The sequence below is a fragment of the Myotis nattereri genome (genome assembly GCF_964212035.1).
Source record: "Myotis nattereri genome assembly, chromosome: 3".
NCBI lineage: Eukaryota > Metazoa > Chordata > Mammalia > Chiroptera > Vespertilionidae > Myotis > Myotis nattereri.
Window position 1 is genome coordinate 117,780,547 of NC_138077.1, and position 18,394 is coordinate 117,798,940.

The following is an 18,394-nucleotide window of genomic DNA, read 5'->3' on the forward strand; positions in this document are numbered from 1 at the left end:
TTCAGTTCTGGTCAAGGGCACGTGCCTGGGTTGAAGGCTCGATCCCCAGTGTGGGGCGTGCAGGAGGCAGCCGATCAATGATTCTCTCTCATCATTGATGTTTCTCTCTCCCTCTCCCTTCCTCTCTAAAATCAATAAAATATATCCTATCTAATAAAAGAGAAACATGGTAATAAGCGTACATCCGCTACAGTTCCCATTGGCTAATCAGCGAGATATGCAAATTAACTGTCAGCCAAGATGGCGGCCGGCAGCCAGGCAGCTTGAAACTAACATGAGGCTTGCTTGCTTCAGTGACGGAGGAAACCAACGCTCCCTGCCTGCCTTGCCGGCCTCTGACCTTGCAGTTTGAAACATTGTTACAAAAACAGAAGCTAAACAAAACCCCAGAAACCTGCTTTTAGCCCGCCAGGATCTCAGAGCTGGAGTTGATACAGTGTTTCGATTATAGAACCCAAACAAACCAGATGCCTGCTTTCAGCAGCAGAGGCCTCAGAGCTGGAGCCAGAGCTAAAGCTGGCCCGGAATAAAAAAAAGAAAAGAAAAAAAGGAGCAGTTGGGAGCTTCAGTCACCCGCCAGCCTGAAAACAGCCCTCAGCCCCTCACCCAGACTGGCCAGGCACCCCAGTGGGGACCCCCACCCTGAAGGGTGTGTGACCAGCTGCAAACAGCCATCATCCCCTCACCCAGGCTGGCCAGGCACCCCAGGGAGGACCCCCACCCTGATCCAGGACACCCTTCAGGGCAACCAGCCAGCCCCCACCCATGCACCAGGCCTCTATCCTATATAGTAAAAGGGTAATATGCCTCCCAGCACCGGGATCAGCGGAGCCGTGAGGCCTCCCAGCACCAAGATCAGTGGAGCTGAAAGGCCTCTGGCACTGGGATCAGTGTGACAAGGGGCAGGGCCCAAACCCCCTGACAGCCCTGCGGCTCTGTGTGTGACAGGGGACGGGGCCACAATCTCCCTATCCACCCTGCTCTGTTTGTGACAGGAGAAGGCGCCCCAACCCCCTGGTCAGCCCTGCTCTGTGCCTGATAGGGGGGAGCTCTCAAACCCCCTGATCGCCCTGCGGCTCTGTGTGACAGGGTGCGGTGCCCCATCCCCCTGATTGGCCCTGCTCTGTGTGTGACAGGGTGCAGTGCCTCAACCCCCCGCCATGGGCCCTGCTCTGTGTGTGACGGGGTAGAGCCATAACCTCCCCATCGGCCCTGCCCTGAGTGTGACAGTGGCGGCACCCCAACCCCCTGATGGGCCCTGCTCTGTGCGTGACAGGGGGCAGCGCCCCAACCCCCTGATTGGCCCTGCTCTGTGCGTGACAGGGTACGGAGCCCCAACCCCCTTGATGGGCCCTGCTCTGTGCATGACAGGGGGTGGCGCCGCAACCTCCCCATCGACCCTGCCTTGAGTGTGAGAGGGAGCGGTGCCCCAACCCCCCAATCGGCCCTACCCTGAGCGTGACTGAGGGTGGCATTGCAACCTCCCAATTAGCCCTGCTCTGTGCATGACAGGGGGCAGCGCCCCAACTCCCCAATCGGCCCTGCTCTGAGCCTGACCAGGGGCTGCACCTAGGGATTGGGCCTGCCCTCTGCCAGCAGGTCGTTATCTCCCGAGGGGTCTCAGACTGTGAGAGGGCACAGGCCGGGCTGAGGGACCCCCCTCCCCCCCGAGTGCACAAATTCTTTTGCACCGGGCCTCTAGTATATATATATATAAATATATATGTGTGTGTGTGTGTGTGTGTATGTATGTGTATATATATATATATATATATATATATATATATATATATATATATATATATATATATAGAATAAACAGTATAATGTGATAGACCCTGACAGCCAGTGGAGGGACAGTCATCTATTTCACACAGGGTTGGGGGATAGTAAGCCCTTCATACTCGCCTGAATCCAGGTAGAATGCCTTTTATTTAGTCATTCCTATTTTGTTTTCATAATACTTAAAGTGTGAAGATATATTTCTAGCCTCTTGAATAATGATGAATTTTTAAAAATGCTATTACAAATATTTTAATGTCAATTCTGATACATACCTATGTAGAAAAATCAGAAAACTCCAAAATATTTTTCAAAGCTCCTATACAGAAGCAGTGACTGTTGATACTTTATGGTTCTTCCTTCCTGCCTTTATTCACATGGAAATGAAGATGTATTTCCAGTATTTTGATATTTCATACAGTTTTCATTTCTCCTGTTGCCAGGGTCTGGCCACATCACTTGACTAAATGATATGGTGATTCAATTACTCAGGCCGATAGATTTATTCTACTCAAGCCATTTGGATACTTTTGCTTGCAAGTAATCAACTATGCATAATAAACCTCTTATGAATTACAATCTCTGCCATATGTATCATGTATTTTTTTAAATTATAAGAGTAAGTTTATTTAAAAAGTCACAGAGATAGAAGAAATGGGCTCAGGAAACAAGTTACAGAAGCAAAGAAAGGGCCCTTGGAGCTTAGGAGTGAGGAAGGTAAAGGTAATGTGCCTGGGGGAGGAGATGGGGAGGGAAAACAATCGGGACTGGGGCTGGGTGCCGGCAGTGGGTGTGAGTGGGGCCGGCATCGGAAGTGGGTGCAAGTGGGGCTGTTGCCAGCAGCAGGTTTAAGAGATGGCTGCTGGCCCTGATTGCCCCCCAGGAGCAGGGGAAGGTGGAAAAGCCCTGAGGGGTGATCGGGACCAGCAGCCTCCGCTCGCACCCGCTGATGGCACCGAGCAATTGGGCCTGGTGCTGAGCCCCAGCAGCAGGAGTGAGCAGTAGCTGCAACATTTGTGAGCGGGGCCGATTCCAGCAGCAGATGCAAGCACCCGGCAGGACCATGGTGCGCAGGAGCAAAGAATTTTCAGTAACCACCAAAGGCTTGCCCCAACGACAGCGACCAGTGCCACGCCTTGGTCTGTAGCCCCCGTTCACCTGCTCCACCATCCCGCCACGGCCAATGCCCGCCATGTTCTGAACTCTGCTGCCTGCTGCCAATGCCTGCCATGTTCCATGCGCACCCCCTGGTAGTCAGCACACGTCATAGTGACAGGTTGTTTGGTTGTTCTGTTGTTCCGCTCTTTGGTCTATTTGTATATTAGGGTTTTATATATAGAGATAGATAGGAAAGGAGTAAAGGGGGAGGCCAGCCATTATAGGCATGCCCAGTAAAGCTGGGACGCCCACAGGAAGATATTTGTCTGTCAGTCACACCTGGGAACAGGTCATTGGCCAAAATGGGCATGGCCACTGCAAGGGCATGAGATTTGGGATATTTAATCCTCAAAAGGAATTTGCTCTCTTGCTCTCTTGTGCTATTGGTATGTTGTGCTTAACTCCTGGTTTGTGGGGCTCTCTCCCCTGAATTCTGAGCCCAACTTCTGCTCCCCTGAATTTGTCTACAAGGCCCATGGCCATGTGACTGCCCCCCCGCCCCCACTCCCACACACACACACGCTCAATGGACTAATGGACTAGCCTGATGCTGAACCGGACCTGGCTGCAACATGGAACAGAAACTCTGGACACTGGCTTTGCTTCTAGTTCTACTGAAACCCCAGGTACAGTTCTTTTAAATTGGATTAAGGAAAATGGGACTTTAGAAACACAGAAAAATACTAGTAATTCCACACAAACAAAAAGTACCATCCTTCCGTGTGAGTCTCAGAAGTCTTTTTCTTGAGATATCATAAGAACCCCACCCTCAGCACCCAGTGGGGAAGAGGGTACCCCAATAAAAGAAGTATATCTTATTTTAATTCATTTATTAATAAACTAGTGGCCCGGTGCACGAAATCCATGCACGGGTTGGGCGGTCCCTCAACCCAGCCTGTACCTTCTCCATTCTGGGACCCCTCAAGGGATGTCCAACTGCTGCGATCAGGCCTAAACTGGCAGTCGGACTGGCAGTCGGACATCCCTCTTGTAATCCGTGACAGCTGGCTCCTAACCGCTCACCTATCTGCCTGCCTGGTCACCCCTAACTGTCCTCCCCTGTCAGCCTGGTCGCCCCTAACTTCCCTCCCCAGCTGGCCTGGTCGCTCCTAACTGCCCTCCCCTGCCAACTTAGTTGCTCCTAACTACTCTCCCCTGCCAGTCTGCTCGCCCCTAACCGCCTCTGCCTTGGCCCCTGCCACCATGGCTTTTTCCTGAAGGATGTCCGGAAGATGTCTGGGCTAATTAGCATATTAGTATAGATAAGTATTTGTTATATTATTCTCTACTTTTCAATATGTATTTAAAATACTCCAGAATATTTTAAGCAAATAAAAAATGGTCAAGTTGCAGAAAAATAAAAGTTTTGAAATACAACCTGGTAGGCTTGAAAGCAACATTTGCGTAAAAGGGCATAAGTTGCAGTCAGCAACAAAACTTGTTGTTAGGATTGCTTGGTTAATATTCTTTTGTTGGAAAGGTGTGGTTTGGGCAAAGGAGAAAAGGAAACCAGCCCTATAAAAGGGAATGTCTGTTTGGGCCGTTGCCACAGCAGAGAGAGGCAGGTGCAGCAAAGGTTCAGGCTGTCCCACAGGCAAGGATGTCTGTGAGTATGAGACACCAAAGGACACCTGTCACACCTGAAACACAATTTGCTAACACTCACAACTGCAGAGCTCAGGAAGAATCACTGTTTTTAAAAACTATTATTTCCCTGACAAATAAAATATACATACATATAAATATACATGCATTCTTCCCTTGCCCTCCACTTAATATTTAGCTATGGCCTTCTTTTCATGTCAACGAATTGGATGTACAGACATAATTTTTAATGGCCACAGTGTTATCCCTGACTAATTGACATTACTATGGTTTATTTCACTAATCCTATATGGTGGGGCAGGTTGTTTCCGGTTTCCCCTGGCATCAACAACTACAGGAAACCTAACTGCTTATTTGACTGTTTACTTAGGACACATTCAGACATGGAACTCCTGGCCCAAAGCTAATTCACTTGAATTTTGATCCACATTTCCAAATTGACTTTCTAGAAAGTGCTTCTGTTTGTTTAGTCCATTGGTTTTAAATCAGATTACACTCCCACAGATGGGGTAAGAGAAAACTGTTCAACGCGCCTAAGGCAAATCGCAAACTCTTGCTGAACCTGAGCGACCCCTTCCCGGCATAGCTGTCAGCGTGCTTTTCAGAGCACTTCCGAAGGGATCCGGCGTCCCTACAGCTCTCCCGCAGGGACAGAGCTGGAAAAGCAAAGTTTCCCAAGGAGGTGGAAGCTTAGCGGGGACCCTCCCAGCCGGGGAAGGGGCGCGCCTGGACGCCCCCTGTGCTCCAGAGCTGGGGCAGGGCACATGGGGCGGGGCCAGCCCTCGGGCGGGCGGGGCAGCTCGGCCATGTTCCCTCTGGCTGCGTTTCCACCAGCCCTGAGTGGTAAGAGCCCCCGGTGCCCTTCCTGTCCCCTTCCCTGGGAGGGCGGGGCCCGTGGATGGTGGGGAGACCACGTTGTGCTCCCAGTTCTAACTCCCGAATCCCGCACTCTGTGCTACTGAGAAACGTTAGGCAGGGACAGGCCACCGGGCATGGGACCAGAAAGATCCAGGCTGGAGGGTAAAGTCCAGGGAGGCGTGGGTGGCACGGAGGAGGGCCCTGTGTGGGTGCAGGCGTGTGAGTGTGTGTCTGTCGCTCGGGTCCACGCTCATGCACACACCCACATACCCGCACTCCAGCTCTCCACCCTCAGCCACCAGGAACCTCCGCGGAGCCTGCTGTGAGCTCGGATGCATCCAGTCCCAGCACCAAGCAAGTCTGAGAAAGTTTCCTGGCGTGTGGGACCCAGACTGACGCCCATCTCCCTCCTCCCACCTCCTACCGCGTTCAATCGCAGCAGACCCAGTATTCCACCGCACCCTGGCCGGGGCCCAGAGATCCCAGGGCCCAGTCATTTGGTCATCCCTCACTGCCCCCCCAACCCCACTCCCACAGGCCTAGTCGCTCCAGGCAGCCTCCTGTTTGGTCATCTGTTCCGTCGTGACGGACCCTGGCTCTTTATATATTAGGATGTTCAGATACCAACTATAAATAAAGCCTAGTATATTTTTCATCTAGCTTCCCTGCATGGGTAAAAGATCCATTCAAAGGGCAAAATGAGCCCTGACTAGTGTGTCTCAGTTGGTTGGAGCACCATCCCGTGCACCGAAGGTTCATGGGTTCAATTCCCAGTCAGGGCACAGAGTAAAAAAGTTCAATAATATAGTTTTAGATTCCATAGGGCAAATGACTTTTAAGAAACTATCACTTATTGAATTCTGATGTACTATCTAACAGGAATAACCACAATTCCCTGAAAATGCTATTAAAACATCCCTCCCTTTCCAACTACATATCTGTATGAGGTCAGATTTTCTTCCTTCACTTCACACAAAATAACATATTGCAACAAATTGAATGCAAGGCAGATAGGAGAATCTAGCTCTTTTAAGTCAGATATTAAAGAGATCTGTTAAAATGTAAACAAATGCCACTCTTCTCAACAATGCTTTTTTGTTTTGGGAAATATCATAAAAATATTTTTGGGATAAGATAGGTTTAATATTATTAAATTAATAAATTTTATACATTTTTCAGTTTTAATCTCTAATATGGCAAATACTGATAAACAAAATCCCATTAAGAAAAACTCTTGGGTTTTCGATCATATTTACATGTATAAACAGGTACTGATGCTACCATCATTAGCTAGTTATTAATAGGAAGAGAGCAAGCAAAGTCAGACATTGGTAAGCATGGTCAACTGGGAAGCATGAGCCTGTTTGCTTCAATAGGAAGCTACAGCTTCACACCCAAGGAATTGTAGCATTGTCCTTCCAAGGAGATTAACATCCCTCCCTTCTCTCCTCCGGTACTGGATTGTATATGGTGGGGGAACAGAGGGAGATAAGCACATATGCAATGAAGTCAAAAAGGTGCAGGGGGAGTTGCTTGTTCCTAGGTGCCTGTCAATGTAACCTGGGAAAGGGATCATTGGACCCATCAGAAGCCTGGAAATCTTAGAAAGTTGAAAAAGTTCCTGGTTAAAATCCCAAGAGAACAAAGCGCACCATCCTGTTCTCGCTCTCACTCGCTCTCTCTCTCTCTGTGACCCACATTCACCCCATTTGTTTGCATCTCTCCTGTCAGAGAGCACGCAACTATGCGTTTCTAGTGGCCACCTGAGGCCTGCTGCAGATTGCTTGGGCTCCAAAAGACTATGAAGCAGAAACTCTGGGCACTGGCTTTTGTGTTGGCCCTGCTGAAGACATGGTGGGATGTTGGGGGCCAGATGTAAGCTGGCAAGGTCCTTGCACCTGCAGGGGCTAGCAAGGCTGGGACCCTTACCCACACAGTTTTCCCAGACTTGTTTGGATGGCGATTATCAGTAGAATAAGAGCAACCTTTGTAGAATGAGAACAGCCTTTCATGGCTTACCAAGAAGTCTGTAACTATTTACTGAGATATGCTGTACTGAGAACTTGTCCTTCTGCTGTGTCTCTCCCTTAGTGATTAAGAGGAACAAAGAATACATTCCTCTTGACAGACCTCCTATTCAGTGTCTTATGTATAAATAGGATTGTGTGGCTAATAAACTTGCTTCAGTTCCTCGAGAGCTGTTGTCCTCCTGATCCCGCTTTCCTGTCTTTCTTTCTTTTCTCAATTCCCACCTCCCTGCCTCAGCCCGGCTCAACCTGTCAGGCTGGCCCTGACAGTGGGACTTTTACCATGGCAGGATGGAGGCAGGTAGGACATGGGGAAGCCAGGAGGGGAACTCTTTTGATTTTGCATCAGAATAAAAAACCATCCTGCCACACCACAATCTCCCCTGTATGGGTCCTTAAAATGCTTTTCTCGAAATCCCTGTTTCCCACCCACAACACTGAGACCACAAAATTTGAGAATGGCTGATTTAAACATAAATAAGCTTGTGAATATCATTATCTTGGTGGTGACTGGGCATGCTATTCTGAAGCCCCTCAGGACAGTCTGCTCCCACCACTCTTCCAGGCTCTGTCCTGTCCTGTTCTGTGGGAGACTCAGCATCCACAGACAAGATATCCTAGCCTTTATCTCCTGCCACAGTACATTCTGGCAGTTGCCTGTGAATTACTATAGAGGACAGCTCAGTACAGTACCTCTGGCTCTAATTCATTTGAAAACAGTTCCTACACCATTTACACAAGGTGAACTGGAGTTAAGTATGGGAAGGGTTCAAAGTCTCTATAAATTTCTGGTTGCTGTTAGGTTATGGTTTAAAGGGTGAGCATGTTTTACGCATTGTGTTTGTTTTTAATCCATCCCCAATGCAAGTTGTAGAAACTGTCCCCTAGCTGTACTGCGTGTGGAACTCTACTACCAGTTTTCATACTTTTCAGATTTCATTTTATTGGGTATTTTAAGTAGAACATAGATGGAGATTCATGGGACATATCTAGCTTGCTGTCATACTAACTAAAAATCTGTTTTTAATTAAGAAGAAAAACAAAAACACTCACCTGTTCTGGGCTCATATACAGTTTGGTCCCCACTTGTCCCGTGTGCCGGGCATATGCTGGCATTGGGGTCAGAACCATCGGCTCGTCCTCGTCCTGGTCCATTGCTGTCACTAATCCAAAGTCTCCAACCTTGACCACATCGTCCATTGTAAAGAATATGTTGGAAGGCTGGAAAAAAATAAAACAGACAAAAGCACAATGGATGTATACAGAAAAGGAAAGTGAAGGGAATTTATTAAAATGACAACAGAAAATAAGTACAAGAAACTAGATATTCTCAGGTATGTTTCCCTTTAAAATGAGTTGATATGAAAATACCACTGATCCTTCCATGCTGGACAAGTGCTGTGAGTAAAGAAAAGCTAGCATAGGGAATTAGATAGGAAACCAAGATGGCGGCATAGGTAAACACCGGAGTTTGCTGCCTCGAACAACCACTTCAAAAATACAACTAAAAGACGGAACAGACATCATCCGGAACCACAGGAAGGCTGGCTGAGTGGAAGTTCTACAACTAGGAGGAAAAAGAAAAGCATACCAAGACTCAGAGGAGGCACAGTGCTGAAGTAAAATACTAAGGTGCGGAGTGCTTGCGGAGCGGGCTGGCGGCTGAGGGCGTGGTTGTCGTTTTCAATTGGGAGGGAGTCTCAGGCTCTGAGCTCCAGTTCCGGGCGAGTCTCTAGGGACCCAGACTCAAACAGGAGAAGCGGGACTGTCTGGCATCACTCAGAACCCTAGGGCAGCTTTCTCTCTGTGGGGCTTGCAGGGATTACTGGGACATTGAGAAGCAGAGCCTCTGAGGGCAAGATGGAGAGCAGCCATGATTGCTAACCCCGCCCTGTTGATCCTGTGGGACCCGCCCCGCCCAAGCCCTGCAGGGAGACTTTTGCTGGATAGCCTCAGGCAAAGGCTAGATTAGCACCTCCCTAGAAATCCAGGAGCCAGGAAGCCCACAGGTCAGAGTGGGACCATGCAATTTGCAGCTCCGTGGAACCATAAAAGACACACTCAGGGGGCAGACTCAGTGAGCACCAAAACCTCATCGAAGCAAGTCTAGCCCCAGAGGGGTGTCTCCAGCACAGAAGTTCTCCCACTGCAGACACAGCTGATTCTCACAGCCAATTGGCCTGGAGGTCAATTCCTCACAGTGATAACTACAACAATCAAGGCTTAATTACAACAAGACTGTGCACGAAGCCCACAAGGGGGTGCACCAAGAGTGTCTACCTCAGGTAACTGGGACACAGCACAGAAAGGCACTCTATCGACACAGCAAAGCATAAAAAATGCCGAGACAAAGAAACAGGACACAAACGACAGAATTGGAGGAAAGCAAATTGTTGGATATAGAGTTCAAAACCACACTTTTAAGGTCTTTAAAGAACTGTCTAGCCCTAACTGGTTTGGCTCAGTGGATAGAGCGTCGGCCTGTGGACTGAAAGGTCCCAGGTTCGATTCCGGTCAAGGGCATGTGCCTTGGTTGCGGGCACATCTCCAGTGGGAGGTGTGCAGGAGGCAGCTGATCCATGTTTCTAACTCTCTATCCCTCTCCCTTTCTCTCTGTAAAAAATCAATAAAATGTTTAAAAAAAAAAAGAACTTTCTAGAAGCCGCTGATAAATTTAACAAGGCCCTCAAAAAGACTGGTGAGATTGCCGATAAATGTAGTGAGATCCTCAAGAAGACTGGTGAGACTGCCGATAAATGTAGTGAGATCCTCAAGAAGACTGGTGAAACCCTCGATGTTGTGATAAAGAACCAACTAGAAATTAAGCATACACTGACTGAAATAAAGACTATTATACAGACTCCCAACAGCAGACCAGAGGGTCGCAAGAATCAAGTCAAAGATTTGAAATACGAAGAAGCAAAAAACACCCAACCAGAAAAGCAAAATGAAAAAAGAATCCAAAAATACAAAGACAGTGTAAGGAGCCTCTGGGACAGCTTCAAGCATACCAACATCCGAATTATAGGGGTGCCAGAAGAAGAGAGAGAGCAAGATATTGAAAACCTATTTGAAGAAATAAGGACAGAAAACTTCCCCTACCTGGTGAAAGAAATAGACTTCCAAGTCCAGGAAGCACAGAGAACCCCAAACAGAAGGAATCCAAAGAGGACCACACCAAGACACATCATAATTAAAATGCCAAGAGCAAAAGACAAAGAGAGAATCTTAAAAGCAGCAAGAGAAAGAAAATCAGTTACCTACAAGGGAGTACCCATACGACTGTCAGCTGATTTCTCAACAGAAACTTTGCAGGCCAGAAGGGAGTGGCAAGAAATATTCAAAGTGATGAATACCAAGAACCTACAACCAAGACTACTTTATCCAGCAAAGCTATCATTCAGAAGTGAAGGCCAAATAAAGAGCTTCACAGATAAGAAAAAGCTAAAGGAGTTCATCACCACCAAACCAGTATTATATGAAATGCTGAAAGGTATCCTTTAAGAAGAGGAAGAAGAAAAAGGTAAAGATACAAATTATGAACAAATACGCATCTATCCAACAAGTGAATCTAAAAATCAAGTGAATAAATAATCTGATGAACAGTATGAACTGGTGATTGTAATAGAATCAGGGACATAGCAAGGGAATGGACTGACTATTCTTGGGCGGGGGGGGGGGGGGGGAAGGGGTGTGAGGGTGAGGGAAGAGACTGGACAATAATCGTGCACCTATGGATGAGGACAGTGGGTGGGGAGTGAGGGCGGAGGGTGGGGTGGGAACTGGGTAGAGGGGAGTTATGGTGGGAAAAAAGAGTAACTAATGTAATAATCTGAACAATAAAGATTTAATTAAAACAAAAAAGAAAAGCTAGCATAGGGATCAGCATTTACATTTAGCCATTTAGCGCATGAATGAGCAAACACCATCTACTTAAACACTTAGAGACTCACATTACCTAGGGCCCAAGGTATTTAATGCTCAGTCTTATTATTCTATATATTCTCCCCCAGGCAAGCTTCTCTACATTTATAACTGAAGTTATGGCTACAATAATAGTAACAATACTATCAAATGCATATATAGCACTTAAAATATGTCAGGAGCCAGTCTAAGCTGGTTACTACTATTAACTCATGCAATACTCACAGCCCTATTAGTTCTATTAGTCTTTCATTTTACAGACATGCAAACTGAGGCCCAGAGAAGTTAGGTAAACTGCCCAATGTTATCCAGGTAGTAAGTGGTGGAGCAGGGATTCAAACTCAGGCAGTCTGGTTCCATGAGACGAGGATGTCTGCTTCAATACCACAGGTCCAGCATTTAGTATAGCACGTGCCTTATGGTAGCTAATCACTACTGTTTGATAAATGAATAAAACAGACTGATTTTGGGTTTATGTCCAAGAGGGAAAAAGCAGGCTATCACAGAGAATAAGAGCTCTTAATTGCAACCAATGCTGCCTCTTCTAATATCCACATGCTCTCATGTATTCCAAGGCTGCTGGTCTGAGTTATAAACTCTCACATGCAACTGTTGAAGAGAGAGAGCTAACCAAGTTTCTCATGGTCCTTAAACTCAAGTCCGCTACATGAACTCTATCATCTTCCTTCAGAGCCTACTCTCACCCCTGCTAACAGGATCACCATTTAGAGCTTTAAAATGAGAGAAAGATAGCAACTTAGCTCAGGAAATTGTATTTCCTCAGGCTTCAAATCCTTCCAGACAAGTAATACTTTATTCCCAAACTCTAAAATGCTATTAGACAGTTGTGACTTTGAAGCAATGATGTTATTGCACATAACCAAAATCTATGGTAATAACCTCCTGCTCGCCCACAAATGACCTTGTGAGAGAGCTGCCTTAAATTTTACTGCTCCTGTCCTCCCATCCTCTGGTGTTATTACTGAACACCGTAATAGACTTCCTTTTTTTTTTTAATTTTTAGGCTCTCCAGCATCTATCCCTCTGCACTTCACCAGAAGCATCCTGACTGGACTTCAGGAACCCTTCCCAACTGTGCAGCAACCCATGGCTGCACATCCTGAGGATGCATAAACCATCAGCATAATCCTATCCCCTGACCGGGATACTGGTTTAGGAATGGGTATATGTCCTTGGCTTTTCAGTTAGGAGGAAACTCAGGACTTCTGGTCAATGGTAGGGAAGAGGGATACTTTCTTCCCACGCCCTATCTCATCACTCCAAAAGATTTAAAATGTGCAGTCCGCTAATAGTGGCAGCTGTCCTGAGAGTGTGAAGGGAAAGCCTGCCTGAAAGTGGAAACAAGAAACAGGGCAAGGAGAGGGGAGACCTTATTCTGGCCACATCACTGAAACTTTACTTGAATCTTGGACAGTTCAGTTACATGAGCCAATACATTTCATTTCTGATTAAATTGTTATAAGTGCTTTTTATTGCAAACAAGAGAATAATAAAAAAAAAAAGTTATATGAGCATATAGAATTCATCAGGCATTGTGTTAAGGATTTAATAGGTGAAAAAGACATGGCTTCTGCCCCTTTGGAAACCAGGGGATAAATAATACAACTGTGATGAGGATTATGAAGGAGAAACACCAGGTTCTGTGAGAACACTGTGTATTTAAGCAACTGAGAAAAACCCAGTGCAACTTGAGTAAAGGGAAGATTAGAAGTCAGTTGAAAGAAGCAGGGGGCAGCGAGCGCTGATGACAAAAATGTGACCAAAATATAAAAAGGGGAGAGGGCTTAAGAGGTTTCACAGTGAGCTCAAAGACTTAGGTCAGAATGGACGGGACACAGAGCTTTTTGACTAAGAATAAAATTATTGGGAGAATTTCTTTCTGGTTCATTAGAAATCTTTAAGAGAAATTCACCTTTACAAAAGAATACTTTTTTGATATCTAGAAAAACTAGAGAAAATTAATTTTCTTGAAATTTTTTTAGTGCACAAAGAAATACAAGAAAAACCTTTAGACAACATTGTAGCATTAAACAAATATTCACCAATCCTATAAATTAAAAGGCTAATATGAAAATCGACCGAAAGGCAGAACAACTGCTCACTATGACACGCACTGACCACCAGGGGACAGACGCTCAACGCAGGAGCTGCCCGCTGGTGGTCAGTGCACTCCCACAAGGGGAGCACGCACTGCTCAGCCAGAAACCGGGTTCATGGCTGGCAAGCGCAGTGACGGTGGTGGGAGCCTCTCTCGCCTCCACAGCACTAAGGATGTCCGACTGCCAGCTTGGGCCCACGAGCGGGTCTAAGCCATCAGTCGGAGATCCCTTGAGGGCTCCCAGACTGCAAGAGGGCACAGGCTGAGCTGAGGGCTCCCCACGACCAAGTGCACAGATTTCGTGCACTGGGCCTCTAGTACCTCATAAACACTGTAAAATCAGCAGAATATTCAAAATTAGTAAGAACACAATTACATGGCTTTCAACGTAACATTTTGGTTGTACAGTAAGTGTTCAGTATAAGAAGAATGTGCACATTAGATAACCAGTTCCTACCAAATGATAAAACTGTACCCATATTCCAATGGCCAAAACTCACTCAAGTTAGGGGCATCTAACCTCATGGAAGTTGTCTTCTCCCCTCCGACCAAAACCAACCATCTCTGAACTTCTCACTCATGCAGAATGATTCCTGGCAATTAGTTCTGGCCACATCCAGAGTGTTCTGATTAAGTATAATTCAACAACAATTACTTTAGAAAATAGGAATTATTTCTAATTTGAGTTCCTATTATTCCAAACTCTTAAAAATATATTCAAAGATTTAAAAACCCACTGCTGACTTTAAAAAGAAAATTACTCATCCAAATAGCTACTTTGGTGCCTGAAACAAGTTTGTGGTTACATAAAACAAAACTGAAAACACCTAAAATGAGTCCAAATCTCAAGAATTTAAGCAATTTCCATCAGAAAAATATTTATGTATTCACTACACATCTATGTTTACTATGATGATCACTATGAGCATATGGAATATGGCAGAAATTAGTTACTAAAAAGTTCCATAGAGATATTTCAGAAGCATACACTGAAGACACTGAAGACACTGCATGTTCTAGTAGGAATCTTTGGTAATGCAGCATACTGCATGGCTACAATATTCATTACTGAAATAGAATCAAAGGTGTTAGAGCTGCAAACATCATGTGGCTAACCATTCGCCACCTTTTATCATCCAGCTTCTCACCTCCTTCCCCAAAACCTGAACAGTTCAGGAACAGGGGCAAAAAGAATGGCAACTGGCCCTAATTCAGAGCTGGCTAATGAAGGGACCTCTGGCTCTCCTTCCACTTGAGCCCTTTCAGTGTGCTACTTCAGGACCCTACGGTAATCTGTGCCAGGGTTACTCAAAGCCATAGAAAATGGTATTGAATTTTACATAAGATATTTTTTCTTCAGAAGATTGGGAATGCTTTTTACTGTAAAACAAACATAAACATATTATAAAGAATTCATGATTTGCCTGAGATCTTTTTTATTTTTTAAATATAATTTTATTGATTTCAAAGAGGAAGGGAGAGGGAGAGAGAGAGATAAGAGATCAAGCTTACAACCTGGGTATGTGCCCTGACCAGGAATCAAACCACGACCTCCTGGTTCATACGTCGATGCTCAACCACAGGCCTGCCTGAGTTTTTTAAATCATGGGATTTCTTATTTTTACATTTCCAGATCTCTGCTCCCAATGCCTTCACTCTCCTCCACTCTTAGGGTACTTCCATTAAAAAGTGACAAATAACTGCAAGTACTGCATAAAACGTCAGCTTGAAACCCGTGGGTGAGGTTCCATAGTACCAACCTTGAGGTCCCTGTGCATGAGCCCCTTACTGTGCAGGAACTCCACCGCCTCTGCGATCTGCAGGAAGATGTGCAGGCACGTGTCCCACCCTCTTTCCTCCATGCTGCACCGGCTGTTCATCCAGTCCTTTAGGTTCTCTTTTCTGCACAGCTGCATCTGAATGTAAAGATACACCTTTGGGGAACTGGGCTGCAGCTTTTCTGCAGTGTTTTTAGTGAGATCTAGACTTAAAGTGGTTGGTCTTGAAAGAGAAATAGACAAACTAGGTTCCGAAGATTTGCTACTGGAATGCTTGGCAGCAGTTAGTTTATTAGCATAATGGTTGCCAATGTGCAGTTGGTTAGCTTTGGGCTCTTCTTTACTGGATGCATTATCACAGCCTGAATCTTCAAATACTATGGAAGAGGAGGTTCTCTCCCTGGACTTCACATAAGAAGAAGCTTCAGAGGGACAAAGTTCAAAGGAGTGCCCCTCTTCACTGCCTTCCATTGTGCCATCTTCCACATCACAGTCTGTGAGGCAGCTGTCCTGGAGGTTGTGCACTGCACCCACTGACGCACTGGTGTCTCCAAGGCCTAGTCCTGAAAATTCCAGTGGAGAGAAGTTGCTCTCAGATGAACTTGTCTGACCACAGGAAATCCCTACTGAAAAAGACCTGCTTCTTTGTGGCAAAGGAGCTATGATTTCAATATGTTCCTTTGTAGAGAAAGGATCCATTCTGCGTATTTTAACCGATGGTGCATCCATTGGACTGGGAGAGCTGAGTGGCCAGTCTGTGCTAAAAGTGGGAGAAATACAAAAGGATGAGAGTAAACAAGTGTTGATTAAATTATGTGAAATACACCCTTTGTTTTAAAAGCTTCAACTATAATAAAGCCAGTTACCAAAACACAAGCCATGTACAGATTAAAATGAAAACATGCTACGAGACAAAGAACATCACATCACATCCATTCCTTCTAAAAAGCTTAATTTAAGACATTAATTTATATTTGGAACCATTATCTGGGATTGTCACACAGGAACGGTCACAGCCTTTATGTACAACACACAGCAGTGAAGGAAAACCAAGGGCAGGAACCCTTGGTGGCCGTGACTCTGAAGCCCCGGTCCCATCAGGGCCGAAGCTCACAGGCCTGGAGACAAGAGGTCACTTCACGGGATCCTTCCATGGTCTGGCTATACCACGTGTCACTGTAGCAAGTGTTGTGTCCTACTTTAAGGCAGGAATTTTATTCCACCTGATTGGTAAACAGTCTATTTGCAATTTGCTTCCTCTTTGTTCTCATTTAGTAGTTTTTAAAAGGCCCTTCCCTCTTCCACAGCACATTTTACATAAGAATTATCTTCAGGTTGCACAAGTTTATGTATTTTTAACTGCAAACAATTAAATGCTACTTTAAAAAGGAGTCGCAAATTGTTAAGTACTAAAAATGGAATAAAAAGTTTTAAATATGTAGACAGCCTCGCTGGTGCGGCTCAGTGGTTGAGCATTAACCCATGAATTAGGAGGTCACAATTAGATTCAGGGCATATGTCTGGGTTGTGGGCTTGCTCTCCAGTAGGGGGCATGCAGGAGGCAGCTGATAGATGTTTTTCTCTTATCATTGATGTTTCTATCTCTCTCTCTCTCTTCCTTCCCTTTCCTCTCTGAAATCAATAAAAACATATTAAAAAAAAGAAAATAAATAAAATATGTACACGAAAGCATATAATACCTCATTGAGAAAGGATTTACAGTGGTAAACTCCTAGTGAATTATAATTCATAGAGTCCTATGATGTTACAACAGAATGGACAGCTATAATCAACAAATGACCGTTTCTCTGCTCAACACATAAACACACCTGAAAGATCCATGCATTGAGACATCTGACCATGGTGAGCGTATCAGGTGAACAGGGGAGACAGGATGGAGAAGGATAAAGATAAGAGTTGCAGACCCAATCAGGCACTTGCAGGGCCCCAGCTGACATACTACCAGTGAAGGGTGATGGTGGGAGGGGCTCCCACAGGGCACACTGAAAAGGCAGAGACAGCAATGGAGGCTAGGCCAGCACACATGAGGATGAGCCCAGGGTCGGGGCAGAGAAACAGTGCAACAGGTGGCAGCACTCCAAACCCATCATCATCAGACAGAGGATTCCAGATTCAGGAACCTGCCCACTGGTCCTCCTCTGGCCTGCCAGCAGTAAAATCCTCACTCGGCAGATCACCAAAGGTCAGGAAAAACTTTCCAATCTAAGTGGTCTTATACTCATTGCAGCTAAACCCATCAAAAAGAAAAAAGCCATAGATACCTGAACCTATTTCCCCCTCCAGATGCTCCCCCACAAATCCTGTAGGCCCTGGTAGTAGCATTGTCCACTCAGATCGGCTCCACGTGCAACTTCTTGCTACAGAGAGAAGGCAATGGAAACAAGGCCAAGAGACTTATAGAGACCCATCACATATCCCACCACAGGGGTGGTGCCTGGAGACCAGGGCAACCGCTTCATAAGGGCATCGCCCACCTCCTCAGAAATATGGGCTTTTTCACAGCCAAGGCCACACTACCCTATAGATAACCTTAAAGACAGTAAGAAAAAATTAAAACTTGTGCTTCAGCACCACCTTCTGGAAAACAAAAGAAAGACATCTACTTATCAACCTGCTGCTAAACAGTGAAGAGTAAAATACTTAAAAAAAAAAAAAAAAGATTTCATTTCCATAAATTCCAAGGCAGAAAAATAATCTATCAATCACAACAAATAACCAAGGTAACAATGAAGTTCAGAAAGAAAATGAAAAAGCTCCAGAAAATAAACTTAAAGACTTGGAAGTCTATGATTTAAGTGACAGAGAATTCAAGATTGCAGGTCTGAAAAATCTCAACGAGATACAAGAAAACTCAGAGGAGTAATTCAAAGAGCACAGAAATAAAGTCAACAGATTAAAAGAGTCCCTCACCAAAGAGACTGAAACTATAAAAAAAAGAACCAATCGGAAATTTTTAATCTGAAGAACTCAGTAAAAATCTAGAACTGAGCTCTAGCTGGTTTGGCTCAGTGGAAAGAGCATTAGCCCACAGACTGAAGGGTCCCAGGTTGATTCCGGTCAAGGGGACATGCTTTGGTTGTGGACTCGATCCCCAGTAGGGGGGTGTGCGGGAAGCAGCCGAT

At 45.5% G+C, this 18,394-nt stretch overlaps 1 protein-coding gene across 1 annotated transcript in view; it reads right to left on the reverse strand.

Annotated features, from left to right (window-relative positions):
• The window catches only part of EIF2AK3 (eukaryotic translation initiation factor 2 alpha kinase 3), a 118,306-nt gene that overhangs the window by 13,703 nt on the left and 86,209 nt on the right, over positions 1 to 18,394 (reverse strand). The window contains exons 13-14 of the mRNA XM_081087355.1: positions 15,234 to 16,011; positions 8,484 to 8,651 (exon numbers count right to left, since the gene is read on the reverse strand). Of these exons, the coding sequence (XP_080943481.1) occupies positions 8,484 to 8,651; positions 15,234 to 16,011 (946 nt within the window). The remainder of the gene's footprint in view (positions 1 to 8,483; positions 8,652 to 15,233; positions 16,012 to 18,394) is intronic.